Source organism: Siphateles boraxobius, unplaced genomic scaffold, assembly GCF_051911475.1.
Source record: "Siphateles boraxobius isolate OS27281-9 unplaced genomic scaffold, OSU_SipBor_1 66, whole genome shotgun sequence".
Lineage (NCBI taxonomy): Eukaryota > Metazoa > Chordata > Actinopteri > Cypriniformes > Leuciscidae > Siphateles > Siphateles boraxobius.
This window is the reverse complement of record NW_027509193.1, coordinates 27,607,820-27,630,108: the sequence shown is the minus strand read 5'-3', so window position 1 is coordinate 27,630,108 and position 22,289 is coordinate 27,607,820. Positions and strand designations below refer to the sequence as shown.

At 35.9% G+C, this 22,289-nt stretch overlaps 1 protein-coding gene across 1 annotated transcript; it reads right to left on the bottom strand.

Annotated features, from left to right (window-relative positions):
• Positions 1 to 2,658: 2,658 nt before the first annotated feature.
• Positions 2,659 to 9,637, bottom strand: galr2b (galanin receptor 2b). The gene is made up of 3 exons (XM_077213870.1): positions 9,538 to 9,637; positions 8,528 to 8,925; positions 2,659 to 4,383 (listed from the first exon to the last, which is right to left on the bottom strand). Exons 2-3 carry the CDS (start codon positions 8,899 to 8,901, stop codon positions 3,621 to 3,623), a joined length of 1,137 nt encoding a protein of 378 aa, XP_077069985.1. The 5' UTR covers positions 8,902 to 8,925; positions 9,538 to 9,637; the 3' UTR covers positions 2,659 to 3,620.
• Between the last annotated feature and the right edge of the window lie 12,652 nt (positions 9,638 to 22,289).

The window sequence follows — 22,289 nt, the reverse complement described above, 5'->3', positions numbered from 1 at the left end:
TATATAGCCATACATGGTCAATGCATATATTGCAGTATATTGAAAAATATAAGCACTAGTATGGAAATGTAATATGTAATATATCGCATTATATTTTGCAGTATATTCCCATATATGCGTTCAAGCATCTCAAGTGGCCAAGACTGCAAGAGTGGGTATTGGTACTGGCCCATACTTATTTTGTTCCTGAATGAATCAGTGTGTTTGAACAAATAGGTCGAGTGAATGATTCAACGACTTATTAATAAGACTTGTTGCCATCCACTGGAGTAACCATGCAACATGGTGATGGCGCAGTGGATAAGACACATGCCTTTAGTGTGAGAGACCCGGGTTCGAATCCATTGTGATACACCAATGTGTCCCTGAGCAAAACACTTAACCCCTAGTTGCTCCAGAGGCGTGCAACCTCTGAAATATAGCAATTGTAAGTCGCTTTGGATAAAAGCATCAGCTAAATGTACAAATGGACTGTGAATCAGCACTCTTGACGTTGTTCAGCCAATCAAACGCGTTTTACGTTCCTTTCGATGCCTATTGAAATAGACCCTGGGCAAATAAAGTCACGACATTAAGTAGATTAAGTATGTTAACACATTAGATTGTTTAATAAATGGTGTTTTCTCAGGAAACAGTGAAGTGCCGAGAGGAATAAATACTGTTGCCAACAGGTTGCAGTGTTGATCTCATCGTGGTCTCCAAACAGTTTGTCAAAACACCCATCCCTAAATGGAGATGTTAGCATATTAAATTATTTATTTTCTGTAAATCAAAGTTAGACATTGACGTTCATATCAATCCAAGCATTAGGAAATGGCTTCTTAATTCTACATTTTGACAGATTTGCTAAATTAACTGTAATGACACTGAGAGATTCAATAAACATCCTTGGATGAACTAATTGCCATAAGTGCGTAGAAATGGCACCGGGTGCTTAATTGTGCACGGAAGCTTTCGAATAATGTGCAGAACTAGCCAACCAAGGCTTAATTTTCTTTGTTGGATTACTGATGAGTACTTGATATTAAAGCTTTTTACATTTTTCATGACTGGTTTGTTCCATATTTTTGAGCAATGTTTTAGTGTTACATTTTCAAAAAAAGCAAAGAGTGTAATAAGAATAAAAAGCCCATGACCATAATAAATAAACATAAACTCAGTATATCTGGTAGAAAGAAAGTGTCTTTCTGGGCTGATTTGAAATGATTACCAAAGTGCTTCTCCAAGTGATAAAACATTATAATTTATTAAGGTTTAGAAAGACTGCCTTGAATAAGATGGAGGAAATTTTTAAAGAAAGCCTCTAAAAGCTACGACAATATAGAAATGATTTGTTTTTCTACCTTTTTCTTAGTCTAGACTATGTTGTTGTAATAACTTCTGAAGTGCATCTGAACTGATTGTTTTTTATGGTACGCGTTTATGGTCAACGCTTCCCTCACTCCTTCAGCTTCAAGTTGTTTTTCAATGAAGACATTACATTTTAATTTTCACTTAATGCTGCTGCTCTCTTATTGAGTGTCCAGGGGAAATACAGTTTGATCTGGTATGAATCATCTCCCTAAGGCTGGTTCAAGGTTGCTCAGCCACCAGCAAAATCGCACTGGGGTCATTCATCTCCTGATTTATTTGCATATATTAAAACATTATTCTGGCCCAAAAGGAATACCAATGCATATTTTATTGAAATTCACTGTCAACATCAAATTCAAAACTTCCAACTTAACACTTGTTGTGTAGCTACAGTACATTATATGTAACAAATGAACTGGAGACAAGATAAGAAATATTCACGGTTCTGTTCAAGTTAAGCTCAATCGACAGCATTTGTGCCATAATGTTGATTATAACACACACACACAATGTTTTGCGTATCTCTTTTTTTCTTTGAGAAAAAGCTAAAAGAACATTATTGTGAGTCCAATAGAAATAAAAAGGCAGTTATTTAAAAGCATAAATGTGAAGCTTGTAACGTTATTTAAGCGCTTACATTGATTATTCTGATAAAACTTGTGTGTTATTTGAGATGGAAAGTTGTTTTCATACTTTTTATGGACGTTGTAGATGTTGTCATGCCAACAGCATTGTAAACATATGTAAACATGTAAATATATTTTGCACAGAAAAAGTTAGTAAACATTTCTTTCATACTAAAATCATATTAACTTGCAAATTGTTTGTGTTTAGTGGCTGTTCTATCGAGACAGCAAGTATTCTAAAGGGGTCATGACATGAGAAATCTAATTTGCCATGATCTTTTGACTGATAAGAGGACTTTGAACCATTAAACATCCTGTAAGTTTCAAAGCTTAAAACGCCCTCCTTATAAACAAATCATGTATTAAATCAAGCTCCAAAAATGGCTCGTTTTGAAATTGTGGGATTTGTGACGTCGTAGTGGAAAATTCATTTGCATATGTCTGCCTCCAGAGCAAGTCATCGACGAATAGTTATTCATCACCTCACCTCACCTTGCCGTTCAGTGGTTTGCGTCACATTGCATCAAAGCAAATACAACTCATTATAATCACTGATGCTGTCTACACTGGATACAGCAAAGAGTACCCTCCACCCCACACACATATATATATATATATATATATATATATATATATATATATATATATATATATATATATATATATATATATATATATATTTTTTTTTTTGTGTTTGCAAAAAACTTGATTAACATTATAAGTGAATCTCAGGGAACATATATGTCATGACACTTTTAACATTTTACACACCTATTATTGGCTCAACTCACTTATATTGTAAATGGCTACTGTAAACCAGATTTTCGCCTTTTTAAAGAAAAGGATGCACAGTTCAAAATTAACTTTTGCAGTAATTATACCATCAATGCTGTCAGTTGAGCGTAACTTGTACTGAACCCGGAATATTACTTTAATGCGGCACAAGAATCATTCATAGTAAACTGTTGGAATAGGCTGTATTCTGAGAATTTCTGAATAACCCTGTTTTTAGGGCTTTTGTATTTAAAAAAAATGTAATATAGTTATTGATAAAAAACTCAACAATCAAATAATTGCAAGACTTTCTAAAACAGCAAAGAATATTAGAGGTAAAAGCTAGTACATACAGTACTTAATACAAGCATATTTTTTTAAAGAGCTTGTTAAGCGAAGCTGAGGAGCATAATCAAAGAGTAGGCTACTCTTAAAAGCTTCAAGCACAGTAGGAAATCACTGCTTTGCTCACATAAAGACACAGGGCTCTTCAGATATTAAAGTGTTACACACATTAATTGGTAACAAATTTTCACAGGAGAATAGTCATCATCACAGCATTAAAATGCACATGCTCAGAGGGTAACACTTCAATAGAAAACAAACAGACGATGCTGCTAAAGAAAGAGAGGAGGTTGCAAATAAGACATTGTTTAGCATTGGCACCAACATAACCAAGCAAAACACAAAGATGCATTTGTACGAGAAACAAATTGAATGTACGATTTCAATTTGGAGAGCGATTTGAATCTTAACTGCCATTCAGTGCAAAACCATTGTGATGTCGATCTAAGCTGAAATCCTCCGGCTCTGTTTGAGTTTTTTAATAAGGCTTCTGTAAGGCATCATTAGCCGTGCGCTTTATTCTCATGGCTGATTCTGGAAGGGTAACGTTATAGTCATAGTGGTGTCCTGCGGCTCCGCGAGTGGGCGGTTGACCATTTCGCTCTCGTTTTGTCTGGCGTTCTCTTCATTCACTTGAGACACTTCAGTGGATCCCGCTTCGAAGCCAGGGACGGTATTGGCCACATGGACCACGTGCACCTTATTTCGTCCCTTTTTGCTGAGGATGCAGCTGAAAACCTTCTTGAAGCCCTTGCGAAAGTGTTTGGACACCAGGGCGTAAACGATCGGGTTGAGGCAGGAGTTGGCGTAGGCCATGCAGTGGGACAGCAGCCTGAAGGCGTACGTGGTCTGATTGAAGGGAAAGTCTCCATAGAGGTAGCACAAAATGACCACATGGTACGGTAGCCAGCAGATGCAAAAGAGCACTGTGACTATGATGATCATCTTGGTGACCTTGCGCTTGGCTCGTTTCGACTCCGACATCCCATCGAGGGGGTCGACTGCTGTCCAGAGGTACTTGATCGTGCGTGTGTAGGATAGGCTCACGATGAGCACAGGAATAACATAGCCGAAAACGAAGGTGCAGGTGTCCAGAACCTTACGGTTATGCTCCTCCCACCCAGGTACGCACACATTGCTGTTCTCGAAATCAATGAGATCATAGTAACTCAAATAAGGCCCGGCGAAAACAAGCGACAGGCCCCAGATGACCACCATCGCGACTATGGCGTTACAGGGCGTTCTCAGTTCTCTGGAGCGCAAGGGGTAGCGGATAGCCAGATACCTGCAAAAGAAGAAATGCACCAATCACAAAAGACATTGATGGTTTCTTTACATCGTAAACACCAGCTATGAGAGACATCCACTCTTGCATTGCATGTTTGTGCATTTTGGGGGCAGAGCAATGATATTTGGTTGATTTCAGGTATTAACAGTGTTTCTCAGAAATATCTTACTACACCTTTAAAACAACAAGCTGTATTGTCTTAAAGGGTTAGTTCACCCAAAAATGAACGAAAATTCTGTCAGTGTTTACTCACCCTCATGTTGTTCCAACCCCGTAAGACCTTCGTTCATCTTCGGAACACGAACTAAGATATTTTTGATTAAACCTGAGAGCTGGATCACTCCTCCATAGGCTTCTAAGGGATTGAAACTTGGTAGCCCCGAAAAGTTATTAAAGACATTGTTAAAATAGTCCAATTGACTACAGTGGCTCAATCTTAAGTTTATCAAGCGACGACAGTGGCGTGCACAGACCTCATCAGGGGCAGGGGCGGAGGGACCAAAAAGGGCACTAAATAAAAAAAATTGTTACTTCTTGATTTTTTTTGTTTTTATTCTTTCTTTCCTTGGCATTCTAATAAAATACGTTGATACTATTAGAATACATAACACATCAAATGAAAATAGGGAAATTATGATAATATTACTAAATACAAATTACTTTACCAAACAAAACAGTGAGAATCAAGAAGGTAACTATGGAAAATTAATTTTTAGTTTAGTTGATGTTGTAAATTTAATGTATGTATTATATGTATGAAAGACAGTGTTAGCTATCATGAATCAGTAACACTTTACAATAAGGTTTCATTATTTAACATTAGCTAATAATGAACTGCACTTCTACAGCATTTATTAATCTTAGTTAATATTAATTTCAGCATTTACCAAAACATTAAAATCAAAAGTTGTATTTGTTATCATTAGTTAATGCACTGACTGTGACATAACATGAATAAACAATGGTAACACTTTATTTCGATAGTCCAATTTAGACATTCAACTAACTATAAGTACCTTTTCAACTACATGTCAACTAACTGTCATTAGAGTATTAGTAGACTGTCTGCTTAATATTTGCATACACTTTATTGTGTTGGTCCCCCTACAGATATTCTAATGACTATAAGTAACTTGGCAACTACAAGTCAACCCTTACACCTAACCCTAACCCTATCCCCTAACCCTAACCTAACAGTCTACTACAGTCTACTACAGTCTACTAATACTCTAATGACAGTTAGTTGACATGTAGTTGAAAAGTTACTTATAGTTAGTAGAATGTCTAAAGTGACTATCGCAATAAAGTTTAACCTAAACAATTAACAGTTGTAGTATTAAATAACATATATTCTACAGTAACAAATGTGTTGCTCATGGTTAGTTCATGTTAGTTCATACATGAGTAATGAACAAATGAACCTTATTGTAAAGCGTTACTATGAAATCAAAGATATAAGTTCCTTACAATTTAGAGTTGGACATGGACTTAAGATTTGATTTAACTAGCTGTTAGATGTATTTCCCTTTGCACTTTTATTCCTTGGATAAAAACGAATGACATTGTCACTCAGAATGCGTCTGAAATCGAGTTATACTTTTATTGTAGTTAAGAATAACTCGCATCCTGAAGCAACTTTTGGAGTAGCATGGTGATGGTAGGATAAATGTAATTTTCTGTATTAAAATTATGCGTAGTGCGTACCAGAACCGTTTAATGCGCTGCAAAGGAAACTCCGCCTACCACTTCTCCGCCAAATTTTTATTTTATATAATATTTGTTTGTATTATTATTGTTAGTGGTTAGGGTGTGTGTGTGTGTGTGTGTTTTATTATAATATTTATAATAATAATTATTATTATTATTTACAATTATCAGAAAAGGGCACAATACATTTTGAGACAAAAGGGGCAGGGGCTTGAGTCGATATTTTTGTTTTTTTTGCGCACAAAAAGTATTCTTATCGTTTGATAAACTTAGGATTGAGCCACTGTAGTCACTTGGACTATTTTAACGATGTCTTTAATAACTTTTCGGGGAACAAGTGTCAATCCCTTACGAAGCCTATATGGAGGAGTGATCCAGCTCTCAGATTTAATCAAAAATATCTTAATTCATGTTCCGAAGATGAACGAAGGTCTTACGCGGTTGGAACAACATGAGGGTGAGTAAATACTGACAGAATTTTCATTTTTGGGTCAACTAACCCTTTAAGATTTTGCAGCCCATCATTGACGAAACCACAGGCTCTACTCTTTACTAGTAGTAGCCCCTGCAAAACTGAAACATAACAGAAACCCTTCTAACACTAACACATATCCTCTTATATTAATTCCTATATTTATCCTGTGCCAAAACACACCAAATAACACTTAAGTTCAGATTAATATAATATTAATATAATTCAACTTTAAGTTCTGATTAATATAATCAGTTTTTACTTTAAGTGCAATTAACTATATTTGAGTTAAATGAACTCATTTCACAATTCATTTGCAGTTATTACATTTTTAAATTTTACAGTTTTACAGTGTAGTTATGTATAAAAGAAGCACAGGAAATGTTCATCAAAAGATTTGTGGTGCTTCCTGAAATTGAGTTTGACCAAAAACACATGATCAATATAATCAGTGTGTTACTGTACACAAGAAGAATGGGTCTTCTTGTTTTCTACCTGAAGGTGAGGTAATTTCCGATGGGGATTCTCAGTCTCCGCTGAGCCAGAACCATTTTTCAAAGAGCAGGTTAACACGATTTTTCCAAAGGTAAACAATTTAAGGGTGGATGGAGGGCAGTGGGTCTGTTGCTCAGGCTGTGAGTAACATATTACACTATGGCGTATAGGTGGCCTTGTTACATTTATGCCATTATTTTGGCAAAAAAACAAGACTTCCTGGCTCTCCCATTCAGCAGGTCCCACTCGTCACTGGTAGTTTGACCTTAATGTTAAAATTGGCCTAGCATAATTTTAGCTAAGTCATTATGGGTGGGTGCTTCTAAAGAAAATTTTTTCACTGTTTCATTGTAAAGACAGGAATAATGCGATGCTGGTTTTTGGAGGTGTTTTATAATGAAGTGGGTGGTTGCTGATAACTCCACTGACATTTATTCAGTTAAACTCCAACCTTTGCCGCTGCAATTTGCAAGACTTCCTATAGTGTTCAGAAGATCCATTTAATTAAATAATAACCCTGGCCCTGACCAATTACAATATTGCTAGGTTCTCATTTAGGCTGTCATTTATACCCCATGGGGCTACATTGAAGATGTTATGTCAAGGTATACAGCCACGAAGTTATTATGCCTAGAGTGAACTTCACTTGACAGTATATAATGTACAATCATAAGGGTGCCCTTTAACTTTTATGTCCCAGAGGTTGATGACATTTATTAAAACTAATAGATTCAAATTTTCTTCTCATTGCTATACCCTATGAAAAAAACCTATACAAAAATGTATTTAAAATACATTTATTTCATACTAAGGACATATTTACTCACATATATCTTGAGACTTACTGATGTAAATATTACAATTAAACTTTATTTGGAGTACTTCTTCATTCCACAATGCACATTTCTTAATATTCCAGCACTATTTCTGCACAAATAATGTGCATTAAGTACAAAATTAGTTTAAAATGATAAAATTAACAAAAAAAAAGTATCTAATTTATTACATTTATTTATATCTAATTTAGTATACTAAAAGTGCAATTGCAGGATATTTATATTAAGTAGATAAATATAAATATATTTGTAGTAAACTTAGCATAAAATAAATGTATTTCAAATACATGTTAGTATATTTATTTTTCACTAAGGTATGATATCACATTAAACCTTTGTCTTTTCAAGACAAAGTTGTCTGTTTTCTTCCAAAAAAAAAAAAAAGTAACTTCCACCACCATTTTTTCCATCACAGAATGCCATTAAACACAAAACAAAATTTGAGATGTGGTGAAAATGACACTGCTGGGAATTTCATTAATTGGAGGAAAAGGGAAACAAGGACAATGTGCACATCACTGTTGGACCTGATATTGGCCCAATTAAATAAACCAGCGAGAGTGTGAAAAATGTTTTAAGAGAGTTTATTTATTAATAAAAAAGCCTATAATTGGAAAAACAAAACACCCACCTGTCCACAGACACCGCCGCCAAAGTGAAACTGCTAGCATACATGGTGAGGTTGATGAAGAAGTGAACCACCTTGCACATGAAGGACCCGAAAACCCAACCCTCCAGAGAGTAGATGGTTGCTTGGAAAGGCACACAGAAGATGATGAAGAAGAAATCGGCTACACTGAGGTTGAGGATGAACAGATTGGTGGTGTTGTACCCAACCTGTCCACTTCTGAGGAGCACAGCCAGTACCAGACTGTTCCCAATGGTCCCTAAGAGGAAGATGAGCGAGAAGACCACAGACACAATGACACTGGCTGGGTTGAGCTGGTAGCTCTCGGAGGCGTTCCAGTGTCCCATGGCTTTAGTCAGGTCCTCGTGATCTGACATTTTAAGATGTGAAGTTCCAGAGCCCTGCAAAGAGGTCGTAAATGATAAGACATAGTTCGATTGGACTTTCCTCTCACACAAAAATGTGGGGATTTGAAGAATAAGCCCATGGTTGCAAATCTCACAAATCTTTCTGAATCTGAATCACATTGTGGCGAGATTTAAAAGCCCTTATGAGAAGTTTTATAGTCAGATCGTCACTGAAAGCAAATATCAGGAGGATCAGACTCAAGAAGTCATTATGATGAACATGAAATAAGTACATTTTGATTACAAAAGATCATGAAAGTTGGTGCAAGTACAAAGAGGAACGAAGAATGAAATGGAGACAAGACTAAAATCAATTTCAGAAAGCTATCATAACCTCTCCAAGGGCAACAAACCAGTCTTGTCAAGATATGAAGAGCATGTCCCCATCTGGTTGAGAGCTAATCAAAATGAAAATGGACAACATTTACTTTCTAATCATCAGAGATCTTAGTGGGAATTTGTTTGGGGATAAAAATATAGATGCGTCAATAATGTCATGATATTGTGGACTGAATAGAGTGCAAAACATTGTATTATGGCAGGATCACATTAGTATGTTGTTGTTAGTTATAGATCTGACAAAAGAGAAGGAATGCAATTGCCTACCAGTGGATAATCCCACAGTATGTCCAAATAGGTGTTGCTCAGAAACAGTCAGCATCGATTTCTCCACTTCAAATATTGATCAGGCTATTGGAAGAAAATTCTAAAAAAGAATAAGACATAACTTTTTATCTTTCCCAAACACAGTAAATTATACACAGGGGATGGAAACATGTTCACAAAAATTTTATAGCATTTGATTTGATTGATTAATTTAAACTGAGATAAATTCAGTTTCGGACTGGTTGGTCTCTGTGATCTGGTTGGTTGTGATCTTCACTGTAAAAAAAAAGTTGCTGCCTTAAATTTTTAAGTACAATCAACAAAGTTTCAATTTAAATTACATGAAACTGACTTAAAAAATGAGTTGAATCTTGTATAACGTATAAAAAAAAGTTGAAAATTGTTATTTTGATGAGTTAAAGCAATGTATAAACATATGTTGTCATAACTTATAGACCATATAATTTGAGACTTAATATTTTTAATTGTGTAATTGATAATTGGAACTTGAGATACATTCATTCGAGAAGTAAAATTGTGTGAGATAAGACTTAAGTTTTCATATCTTGAATTCATTGCATCTAAATGTATAGCATTTTTATATATTTATGCTTTAAACCAGGAAAAATTGCAATGGGATAAGAAAAAAATGGAGTGAAAAAAAAAACCTTAATTCTTTTTATTTCTTCAAAATAATTTTGCTTCTCAAGTAAGTTGATAATAGGGCTGGAATATATTTATTTAAAAAAGAATGCAATAGGTGAATTCTGGAAAAGTAATGCAAACCTGAAATTGCAAAGAGCATCATTAAGTGTGGGGAAAGCAAGAGCTTTCAGGAAATTGGTCTACGCAAATGTAGAGCTGTTCTCCCTAATAGGCTGACAAAGTGTGACATAACCAGCAAACAATAAAAAAAGTATGCAGAATATAGGTGACTAATCTGCTCCATGCAGAAATGTGGACATGTTCTATTAGGCTATAATTGGTTGTCAGACATTCATCATGATACAATTAAAATGCTGATCTTCAGTCCCTCTTCAAAAACAATTTCATTACATCTACTGTTTTGTTTGATTAAACAATGCAAGCCGTAAGATCACATGATAGTTTTTCTCAAGCAGGAACAGAGCGTGACTCATTTAGCAATACCTTTATAGTAGTAAATTGGAGGAAATGAACAGGAAGCCATTTACTCTGAGAGGTGAAGCTTTCCTGGATACATTTATCATAGTTATTATCTCGCTTCTGCAATGCCCTTATCCATAATTGAGAGTAAATATGAAGTTAAAGAAGGATGGAAGGAGAGGAGAGAAAGGATAGAGAAAAAAAGAAAGAAATTTCAAAAGACATTTGATTTCTTAAAAATAAAATAGTGGTTTGTTGATGTTGAGGCTAGTGTATTGACTATTTGTGAAGTGATCTCAAAAGTAATCTTTTATTTTTCAAAAGCAGATTTTAAGAGCCTCTCTCTTTTTCATCTCACTCTCTCAACATAGAAGTGTTCTTAGGAATGACTTGAAAATTGCCAATGCAATTAAAGAAAAAACGCCTCTTAACCGGATCAGCTCCGAGGATCTGTGAGTTATGCTACAGCCTTACAGCCTTGCTTGGGAACAATCCCTTTGTAAACACATCTGACTGTCTTTAATGTGAAGCCAGCTGCCAAGCTGCCAACGAATATAACAAAAAGTGTCCTTCAAGAAGGAGGTCTGTTAAACTGATCCCTTTGGTTACAGTCACGGAGTGCATCCGTTTTGTCACTTGTCGAATGGTGCGTGGATCTGCCTCACACAGCACCGCATGTGTCTCTAACCCCACTTTCAAACTCATTTGCCATTTTAAATTAATAGAGTCAAACTTTCATGAACTCATGAGCCAAATAAAAGCATCCCAGTACATGAACTGCATGCGGATTGAGATTTCAAAAGAGACTCTGTAAAGAATATGACTTAAAAATGTTGTAAATGAAGCATGCGAGATGCAGTATGTGTAAATATACTAAACGCAAATTGAGTACACGAACACGTTGCATAAAGAGACATCGTAACCCAGACGCATTAGAAATCATATGCATTATATCGATCCATCCTGTAGCATGAAGGTATATTCAGATGAAGGGAGATAAGTCATGTAAAACCAAAGCCCATGCTGTCTGAGGTCATCATTGAAATATACATACACTAAACATCCTTCTTGAGGTGTCTTAGGAAATTTCACTGTGTTCTAACTGTAAATGCCAGAGAGTCCACATCTGATGACAGTATGAGAATTTCATTCAGTTGTTTTTACTTACCGGCTCATGAGATGAACCATGACTGTATATCCATGACTCAGTGTCATTGTAATATTGAGAAGCTTCTGGTCTCCAGAAAAGCTAGTGTTGCTTGCAGAATGTAACCACTTGAACAGGCTTCATCTCCTCTCAGTCCGCTTCTCCGCTTCTCTATGCCTCTTGTGTTCCTCACTCCCCCTCATATATGGAAGCTCCTCCTCCACATTGTGGTAAAGGCTCACACTTCACTGCAAGAGAGAGAGAGAGAGAGAGAGAGAGAGAGAGAGAGAGAGAGAGAGAGAGAGAGAGAACATTCAGTGTTTCTTTGCACATTCCCACGGAATGTCAAATCTTTTCATGTGCGTTACTAATGCTGTGCCAGAACAGTTGCACCAATGCGGTGCAAGATACGTACACGCACAAATCTAGAATATGTACATGGTAAATTATTCAGAAGGAGGCCTGATATCAGAGGGTTTTTACTTTTGGATCACTTTTTGTAATTTTTCTTTTGGAGACATTATTCAGAAATCGTATGGGAATACATTTCCCAAGAGATTAGAATTCAATTGCAATCCGTTTGCAGTTTTTCCAAATTAGAATGGATGCACACTATGACCAAATCAATACACCTCCAACGCTTCATTGCTCATGGTAATATGACAGAAGGATGGAATAACAGATGGCAAACTGAATGTGCACACTACAATTTTACATTGTGAATACATTTGTCTCAAATCAAAATTCAAAAGTGATTGACTCACTAATTACATCCCTGCTGAAAAATCCAGCATAAACCAGCATTAATTCCATGTTGGTTAATGCTGGTATAGCTGTCCACCATCACTCCAGCTTCCCATGCTGGAGAACCAGCAACCAGGAACCCATGCTGATCCCGGCATGCAAAACATACCTTTACCTTATGCTGGTGACCAGCAATGCAGGGGTTTTCAGCAGGGTATATTTACAAAAGACAAAGCGTCAACAGGAAAAGCTGAAAAGCCTGAGGAAGATAAAGACAAAGGGTGAATGGGATTTCACCAAGTAGAAAATGTTCCTGGATCAACATCTTTGTTGATCGAAGAACAACATTCAAATCAACCAATCAGATTTGAGGGATATGTTTACAGTTAATGTCAAGTTTAGCCTTTCAACAGGTTTTAGGGGTTTCTATGCCATTTTCCCCCTATAATTTCCCTCTGCTTTTAGGGATAAGTTATGGGTAGGGTTATATGAAGCACGTCTTGGCAAAATCACAGCAACCAAGAAAAATAGGAATACTATTTCCACTGTGTGTTTGCTCCTGGTCTTTGTCTGCAAAGGAGTCATTCAGGTCAAAACTGTGTCATTCAGCACAGGCAGCACTGCCTTTGAAATTCATCTATGAATGATGCACAGCCCAGACCACACAACTTGTGCGGTTACATATGTGAGACTATTTACAAAAGTGCACGTACAAGAATGGTTCCTGCCCTCCAGGATTATATTACTGTACCACCATATTCTCCATTCCTTTACCCAATAATTTTTCTGTACAATTGGCGATGGGAAATGTATGAAACCCATTTAATTATTACAGTTACTCAATCCACATGGACTAATGACAGTCTGGCACTCTAGGGTTTCCCTGCTGATGTTCAAGGACCTAAAAGCAGATTAAATCATGTTGCCACATCCACATCCACTTCTTTTGTTGTGCAACGACCACAGTTCCAGCCCGATCTCAGCCCCGAATTTTAAGAGGTGGCTAATTCGTACGAATTCATATGACCTCACTCGTACGAATTAGTAAGATTTTTGCTAAATCGTACATATTTTACGAGTTGCCCAATTCGTATGATTTTGTATGAATGACCTACCCCTGACCCCGCCCCTAAACCTACCCATCACGTGGGTTCAGACAAATCGTACAAATTTGTATGAGTGAGGTCGTACGAATTCATACGAATTAGCCACTTTTTAATCACTCGTAAAAATTCGTACGAATTGGTGGTGAGATAGTGTTGACTGTACTTGACAATGACACGATGCATTTTCTGTCTGTACAGTATACAGACAACTTTTGCTTGTGAGAAGTATTGGAACCTTTTCTTTGAAATACTAATGGTAATTTGTAATGGTAGTAAACTACTAATGGTGGTGTATATTTATGCATATGAAAATAAAAAATACATCGGAATATATCTAAAGAAATGGAAAATAGCATGCAATTCTTTCATCAAAAAGTAGCTCATATGATGCTTTAATTAAATTTTTGTCACCTATAGTTTTCATTATCACCTATAAATTTAGAACAAACCTTGGATTGTGTTTTATACACGTGTCAGTTTTTGTTTTATTCTTCAGTACATTCTCCACATATTAAACATTCACTTAACACCTCAGGGAAGACCTCACAGCAATCCCAATAATGTGTGAAACAGGACCTGTGATTCCCTCCCTCAGCTATTCAGCTGTCATGCTTGTTAAATGTGTAACACGTACAAATTTCACATTAATAACACAGAGGCTTAAATTAAACAGTCAATCATTGCTAGTAGGAATTCAGTATGCTGTCTGTTTTTTTATTTATATATACTGTATTTCTTTACGGTAAAGGTGGCCTTATTGTTATTTCCAATTCTTTACTTGGGGGTTTTGAATTGCTGTGATGAAAAAACTGGAAACGGACAGAGTTGGTCACTGGGGACCACTGCCACTTTGATGAAGACTATGGGAATGGATCCCTCCAGCGATCTGTAATAGCAGACGGGACTTGAATACAAAGAGCATCATTACAGTTAGGACCTCTAACTGATCACGCTGTTGTTGTGCAGTGCAAGATTCAGTAGTATGCATGATCATTTTATGGTGTCTGTCTTTTTCTTATTTTTATCTAGGCTATTGATTTCAGAATGCGTATTCTTTGAGCAAAGGGCAGGATGCATCACATTTTATGTTGTCTCTCGTCTGTGTTCTATATGTGTTATTTATTATGGGGAATTTTTAATACAAGTTTCTCGCTGCCACTGAAATGAAGAGCAGGAGGCTAGTCCATTTGTGGAAATGAACTGAAACATTGAAATCGTCTGTTCTTATGTGACCGTGTGTCATAACAGGAAGCTATCACTGCATAAGTGTATGGCTCATTTGCGGAGATAAATTGCGAGCTGCTAAAGATGTCACTTCAGCCATTTAGGCTCTTCATCATGGTTGTAAATTAAAGAGTACTTAGTTACCACTAAAATTTATAAAAATCCTTCCAAAATTCAAGATAAGGGTTGTTGTCACACATATCAGCACTATTGCAAATGTAATCTTGATTGTATACAACAGTTCAATAAAAAATAAATAAATACTACAGGACTAGATACTTCTATTTCAGCAACGAAAATGACTCGAATGAGCGAACAATTCAATGACTCGTTTATTTAAGACAGAAGACTTTGTTCCTGAATGAATCAGCTGTTATAAAATAATCGATTGAATGAATGATTTAATGACTGTGTTTGAATATGCCTGCTATAGTATATAAAACACAGTATGTGAGATGTGTAGTATGTCCAAATTCATAATATTCATAAAAAAGTAGCCAAAAAAACCCCCAAATGACCTAAAACCACCAGTATAATTTAAAGTGGGCAATCAATGGACACTTCACTATCCCATGAGTACATGGGGGAGGATTTGTGAATGGCAGTGAAGCAATGCATCTGACAAGTCACATGTCATTCATACTACACACATTCATACTATATAGAACATACTTTTTTTTTAATGTCACATGGATTCATGCCTGCTTTGAGCAGCATTTAGCAGTCTGTGTAAATGCATCTAAATGCCACTTCAGGTGCAGATTCTGTGCCACTTCTGCAGTGCAAAAATGGCTTTTGTTGATACTGATTTCATTTGATAGATAACAGCCCTATATAAAGTTCTGTCATGAAACTCTAGATGGCGCAGGCTGATAGGTCCTTAACTCAATCTGCTTGCAATCACATTGTTCTCTATATGCCACAGCTGATTGGTTCCTGCTATATCAGTAGCCAATGAGCTCGCTGCTCATCCTTCTAATACTGGGTCAGCATTTGCTGTAGCAGTGCAGCGTGCTTTCAGAAACCATCCACCTTCCCCAGCTCCACCTGTATGGAGCTGCTACGGGTAATTCATGTACGCTATATTGTACAGTAGCAGCATGTCTTACTTGCTCACAGCAGCGTGTTATGTATTTATTGGCAGTAGCAAGTCCCGAATGTACTTGCTCTGCAGAATAACCAACAACAGCAGCAGCCTATTCCAAGACCAAACATATCAACATTGACATACACATTACCATGACAAACACTCCAAGAGTTGTCATGATAGAAATCGTATTATTCCAATTGAAGTTATTTATTAAATTGAAGAATTTAACATTAAAAGATTAGAAAAAAATGCCCGTGGGGGTAAAAAATGCCTCTGGAAATCAATTTAAGGGGGCCAAATAATGTAAAAAATAAAATTCTGTCACTGGTCTCCATGACTGGTACAACAACACATCCTCTCTGTATTATTAACACACTCCACTATGGTTTCTGTTGCCCTCTACATATCAGACTGCAGCCTAAGTGTTTTCAAAAGCTCTGAGGTGTAAGTCAAGTGGCGGTGAACTCTAGCCATTTCAGCATAGTATATTCAATTGCTGCAGAACTGAGACTGTTTCAGTCTCAGTCTGAGACTGTTCTCATGTTTCAGTCTGTTTTCTGTTCTTTCATCCATACATCTTGTCCTCACGCATCTCCAAAGTTAAAATAATTTAACAGCACAATCAAATGAAATTCATAGCACATTCTGAGAATTCTCCCTTGTTGTCATAGCAACACACAAGCAGTGAAATCTGGGCCAACTAGTGTGGGCCTCTAGATCAGAAATTATCCTAAATTATCTCTAATGGTTTTCAAAAATGTAGTGTCACTGAGTGTGACTGTAAACCATGTCATAAGCACATATTTTCTTATATAGGAGAAAGAAACGTGACCACCTTCATTTTTGCCATAATACTTTCAACAATGGTTTGTTCTGAGCAATCTGACACTTTCTAAACTACAACTGTACAAAATTTCTTTGTACAAAATAATCTACATCAATGCAACAGAGATTCATTCACATTTATGGCTCTATTTGGTGTTGATTATTGATGATGTTTCATATTTTGGTTTATCACTGTATTTTTGCATTAATCTATAATCCATTACCATGATTAAAAACAGTTACATCAGAACAAATGCATCGGGTGGACAAAGAAAACTTGCTTCCCAAACACTGAAGCAGTTTTAAAATTTAGCTTTTACAAATTTCTAAATTTTTAAAGATTGCAAGATTTTTAGCATGTTCGTTTACTTAATCATTGATTTATTGATTCTCATATGGGTGGACAGTGTGGGAAGAGATGTGATGAAACAGCTAGATGGTTGGAGTATTTGTTGCTATAAGAGAACATGAACATCAGAAAGTAGTGAAGAGTGATGTTAAGTAATGTTAATCTGACTGACTTATACGGTCCAATAGTCTAATTTTCTTTTTCTATTTTTGAAAACATAAAGCCGATTAAGGGTACCCACTGAATGTCAGGCAGCAAAACTTAAAATCAATTATGCCTGTGCCCTTGACCAGCATTAATCAAAGACAGGCCAAAAGCAGTTGAATTAAGAGGACCACAGGCTGATGTTTAACCTTGATAATCATTAGACACACAGTATTCAGCTCAATTTAAGAGCAGAAAACTCAAGAGCATGCATTGCATTAACAGAGATCTGTGAATTAAAGCCATGTTGCACATAGAATAGTTATTTTAAAAGGATAACTAAATGCTTTGACAAAACCAATTCCAAGGCAAAGTATGGTACGGTAAGAGAATTGACACATTTTTATAAGAAAAAAGTTACAATTGAATGTTGTAGAATTCAGTTACTATTTTGGGCTTTTATAAAAGGAATATTACCAAAAGAAACGTAAAATAAAATATTTTGATTATTACACTGACTAATTCGGACAACAAGAAATCATGATTTTCATCTATATAAGATACTTTTTACATAAAATATTATACTGTTATAGCCTGTGACGTCTTGTGATCCATGACAGTGAATAACAAATTATTAAAATAATTTAAAATATAACCAATTGAAAAAAAAAAGCTGAAAAAAAAACAATGACTTTGGACGCCAAACCTGCAATTATAGAATCACCCACGTGAACATGAACACGATGAACACGCTCCTGAACACTAAATGTTTCTCTTATTTTCAATCTCCACCATTCGTTTTCAATTGATGGTCATTTTTGATTAATATAAGCTTAGATCAATGAGGCCTACAATTAGTCAGTTTCAAAAATAAATACAAAGCCTATCCAATCTGAAAGAAAATAAGTTGACAAAAAGACCAATATTTGGTGATAATATAGTATAATAAAAGATTTATAAGCTATTTTTGTAGGCCGGACATTTTTGACAGGGAACACCACAAGTAAGGTAGATTTTTGTTTTGTTTTTGTTTTTCAAGTACAAAAAGTATCCAAAAAATTTTGGGAAGTAGTTATATCCAGTGTGAGCAAAGTCAGTACGTTTTAGTCCGATGCAATAACATTAACTAACATTTTGGGGGAAAATAAAATCCTCTCTGGATCAGAATGACCTGAACACAACATAAGGGGTTAAGTATCTATTCAAGTTGGCTACTGTGTAGAGTCTGTACAGACAAATAATTTCAATACACGAGTGACCATTACTGTTGAATTCCTGCTATGTTCAATTACAGGAAATCAAAGCTACTCTCTATACATAGACACTCACCTTAGGACCAAAGGTTTTTAACAAATGCATTCTAGCTATTCAACTGATACTTCTACTGATTTTGTGGCTTATAACGAGAGAGATAATGATACTGACATTTGGAACTTACAGAGAATAGCCTAGTCCCCATTTATTGGCTAATTGCACTCCTCTACCTTGAGTCAGTAAATGATTGGCTTAATTAAGCCAGGCATACACTGTGCGATTTCAGCAACGTTTTTGTTAAATAACAGGCTTTCCCTGGAGAAACTCGCTGCTTTGCACATATGTGCAATTCTGTGTGCTGAAACGTAAAAAAGACCATTTTAAAAAATGGCGCCGGCATAGGCCAAAATGGTTTATCCAATTTTGCAACATGAACTGGAGGTAAGCATCAGTCTACTAAATTGCAGCTAGTTTGCTACATCATCCGATCATCCTATTGCTGGTCGGGAGAGGTTAATAGCCTCTCGTTTCCCCCTGTACAACAAACAACGCACGAAAAAGGTGAAACTTCGTCCGACACGTACGACTCGTCAGCTCAAATTGGAATGAAAACCACTGTCTGGGGTTAGAGGTGTGAAAAGAACAGACAGCTCCCCTCCTCCTGCTCATATGAGTCATACATCTAGCAAGTTAATATTCTTCATGTTAACTTGTGCAATAAGCTCCTTAACAGCCGTCAATTTTCTTATGACGTAAAGCTTCTCTAAACAGCTATTTATCCGCACCACAAGACCTGTCAGTGTGTCGCAAACACATTGATTGCAGAATAACTGCAGAATAAGAGTGTGTCTGAGGCGTAATGCACAACTAGCTTAATCATTCTTACCATCATTTATGTGTCCTTTCCCTTGTTAAATATAATCAATACCACCATTTATGCAATGCAAAAGAGCAAACAGTTATGCCTCATGCACACTAATGATACAAAAGTGCAAATATGATCTACAACACTACCAATTCAGTCTGCATCATTGTTAATATAATAAGTGGGCTTTTATCAATTATCTTTTGTGCAGTGTCTATTTGTTCATTTGAATATATTTTTTTATCAAAGTCTTCTTTTTGCGAGATTGAGAGAGATAATCGTGACACAGCTTCATTAGAATTCAGTCTTGAGCATTTCTGTTGTCGCTAACCCATATTTTTGTTCTTGTGGAATCATTCTGACACATAGGCAATAACAATATAACATGTGGGACTTCAAAATACAAGCAACTTCTGATAGAAATGTGTGTCGGTGTGCATGGACTGAGTAAATGCCCTGAACAGAAAAAAATGTGATGAGCCTCACAGTGATTCAACGTATATGTGCGTCATTACGAAAATAATCATACAGCTTGGGGCTTGCACAAAAACACTAGCCTATGTGTCATTTCATACACACAGATGTGCCATCAGGTCCGATTGGCTTCAGGATGTTCATTGACTGAGTGTGAGATTGAAATTGAGAATTATTTATTTGCCATACGTGACTGTGTGTGAATTGGGATGTCTTGTGTTATAGACTTGCTCGACTGCAAAAAACAACAACAGCAGTCTGTTTGTACAAACAGCAGTTCATGTGTAGGGGAAACTACAGGCAATAATGTAGTGAAATTATGTAAACAAAGCATTGGCATATGCATAAAACTGATGCAAGCTGTAGAAGGCATGCAAAGCAGGGTTTCATAATGAAAAATACAGTTTGTTTGTGAACTAAATAATATGTCGTGAGCTTAGAATTATACGGTTCTATCTCCACTTTTGGTCGAAATTGAGTTTTTGACATAATCTTATCCATTGGGTGTTTATTAATGCCTGTGTGTGTTATTTTTGTAAAAAAAAAAATATTTTGTTAGTAGTTATTAATAAAATAAAAAGGCCCCCTCTCACAAAACAGCAGGGATATAAAAACTTTGATGCTCAATTTCTCAGAACTACCCTAAACGGAGATAGAACTGTATACATCTAAGCTCACGATGTGACAAAAACATCAATGCTTAACATAAAGATCATGAAACAGCACGAGAGTCGTCAATGCATAAAAAAAATCATACAAAATCTGAATGTATGTGCCATGATCTGTGTGTTTTCATGGACTATTAGTTTGCATTCGTCAGTCACCTTTTTCCGATGTTTCCATTGTTCCTAGGTTCCCGCCAATCGTTAGTTGTCATGGACACTCATTAATCATTACAGCTGTTTGTCATTGTCTCATCACCACCATGTATTTAAGTTCCTCTTTTTCACTCAGTTGTTGTCGTCTGGAATTGTTTTTGTGTAGACACTCTGTTATGTTGCCTTCTTGCATTTGGATTACCGGAGTGTGTTTTATTAAAAAACGGGGGCATGTGCAATTGAGCATGTGCAGTGTGAAGTGTCATTACTCTAGCTTGTTTCTGGTTGGAGAAAAATGACATGATGCAGCCATCACCTGTTGCAACTGTCTAGTAATTTTAGTATCTCCCCTACTAAAATTACTAAATAATTAACTAATAAATAAACTAAAATTAACTATAGACATAAAAAAATAGAATAGAAGAAAAACACCCACAACAAAATTACTATAATATTAACACATTATTAGTATGATACACTGATACGTATGTAACATGGCTTAATGTTATGAAGTTCGATCTATCCGAATGTTGCGAGAATAATGTTATGAAATGATGAATGAAAACATTGCATTCATAACAAATATGATATAAATATAATATTAATATACACAATAATTATATAAATATGGAATTATAACTTAATCCTCTGTTGCTGGGACAGACTTTTGGTATTTCAGTTTCAGTTTGGTTAATTTGGTTATTATGTGGCACATATTAGCCCTAACTCGGATCTATACTCATATAATGGTCTGCTTACTGGGAATTCTGAAGCTAGCTTCTTAAACACGTGTCATCATGGTTAACAATTAGAAATTAGGCTAATTACTGTTTTGACTGCAATGGTTAAAAGGTTTTTAACCAAAGCAGGAGTATAAAATAACAGCACCTTAGCCTATTCACTCATATTTTAGCATTGTGAGATAGTTTTGCATTTTCAAGACTATATTTAATACAGTTAACAAAATTAAATAAGGATTCACTTGCAGCAGGAAGGATCAGTGGTTTGTGCAATATGCATTGCACAGTGAATGGCTAATTAAATTAAATCAGATTTAATTTTGCTATTGATGTAAAATCTGGGGCCAGAAAAAAAAACTACTTTTTTGAAAAATAAAGACCACAAAAGAGAGTTGTTTTATCCCAGTCGATCAAGACGTTCTTAAAGAGAGGTTGAACTGTTATTTCGCTGGGAATAATAAAACGACTGTCTAGCCTGCCGGGTACTGTCACTTTTCATTATCGGTGCGCACCACAATCCACCGAATGAAAATCCTTGTCTTTTTACACTTTTGTAAATAGAGTTAAAAAACTGACACAAGTAACGACGCATAACATTATGCACCTGACCTGCCGGCTGATGATGTATTTATTACGTCAAGAAAACACGAATACAACACTGCACTTGGATGAATAAATGTACTCGTTTTATTAAATAATATTACCAGTTATATATTATCTTTATTAAAAAATAAAGACAATAAGTGATTTTATTTTTTAAATTTGACTGCATTCTTGTCAATTTCTAAATGTTTTTTTTTTCAATTTATGAATTATAAGAGACTGATGGGAAAATACATTATTTTGC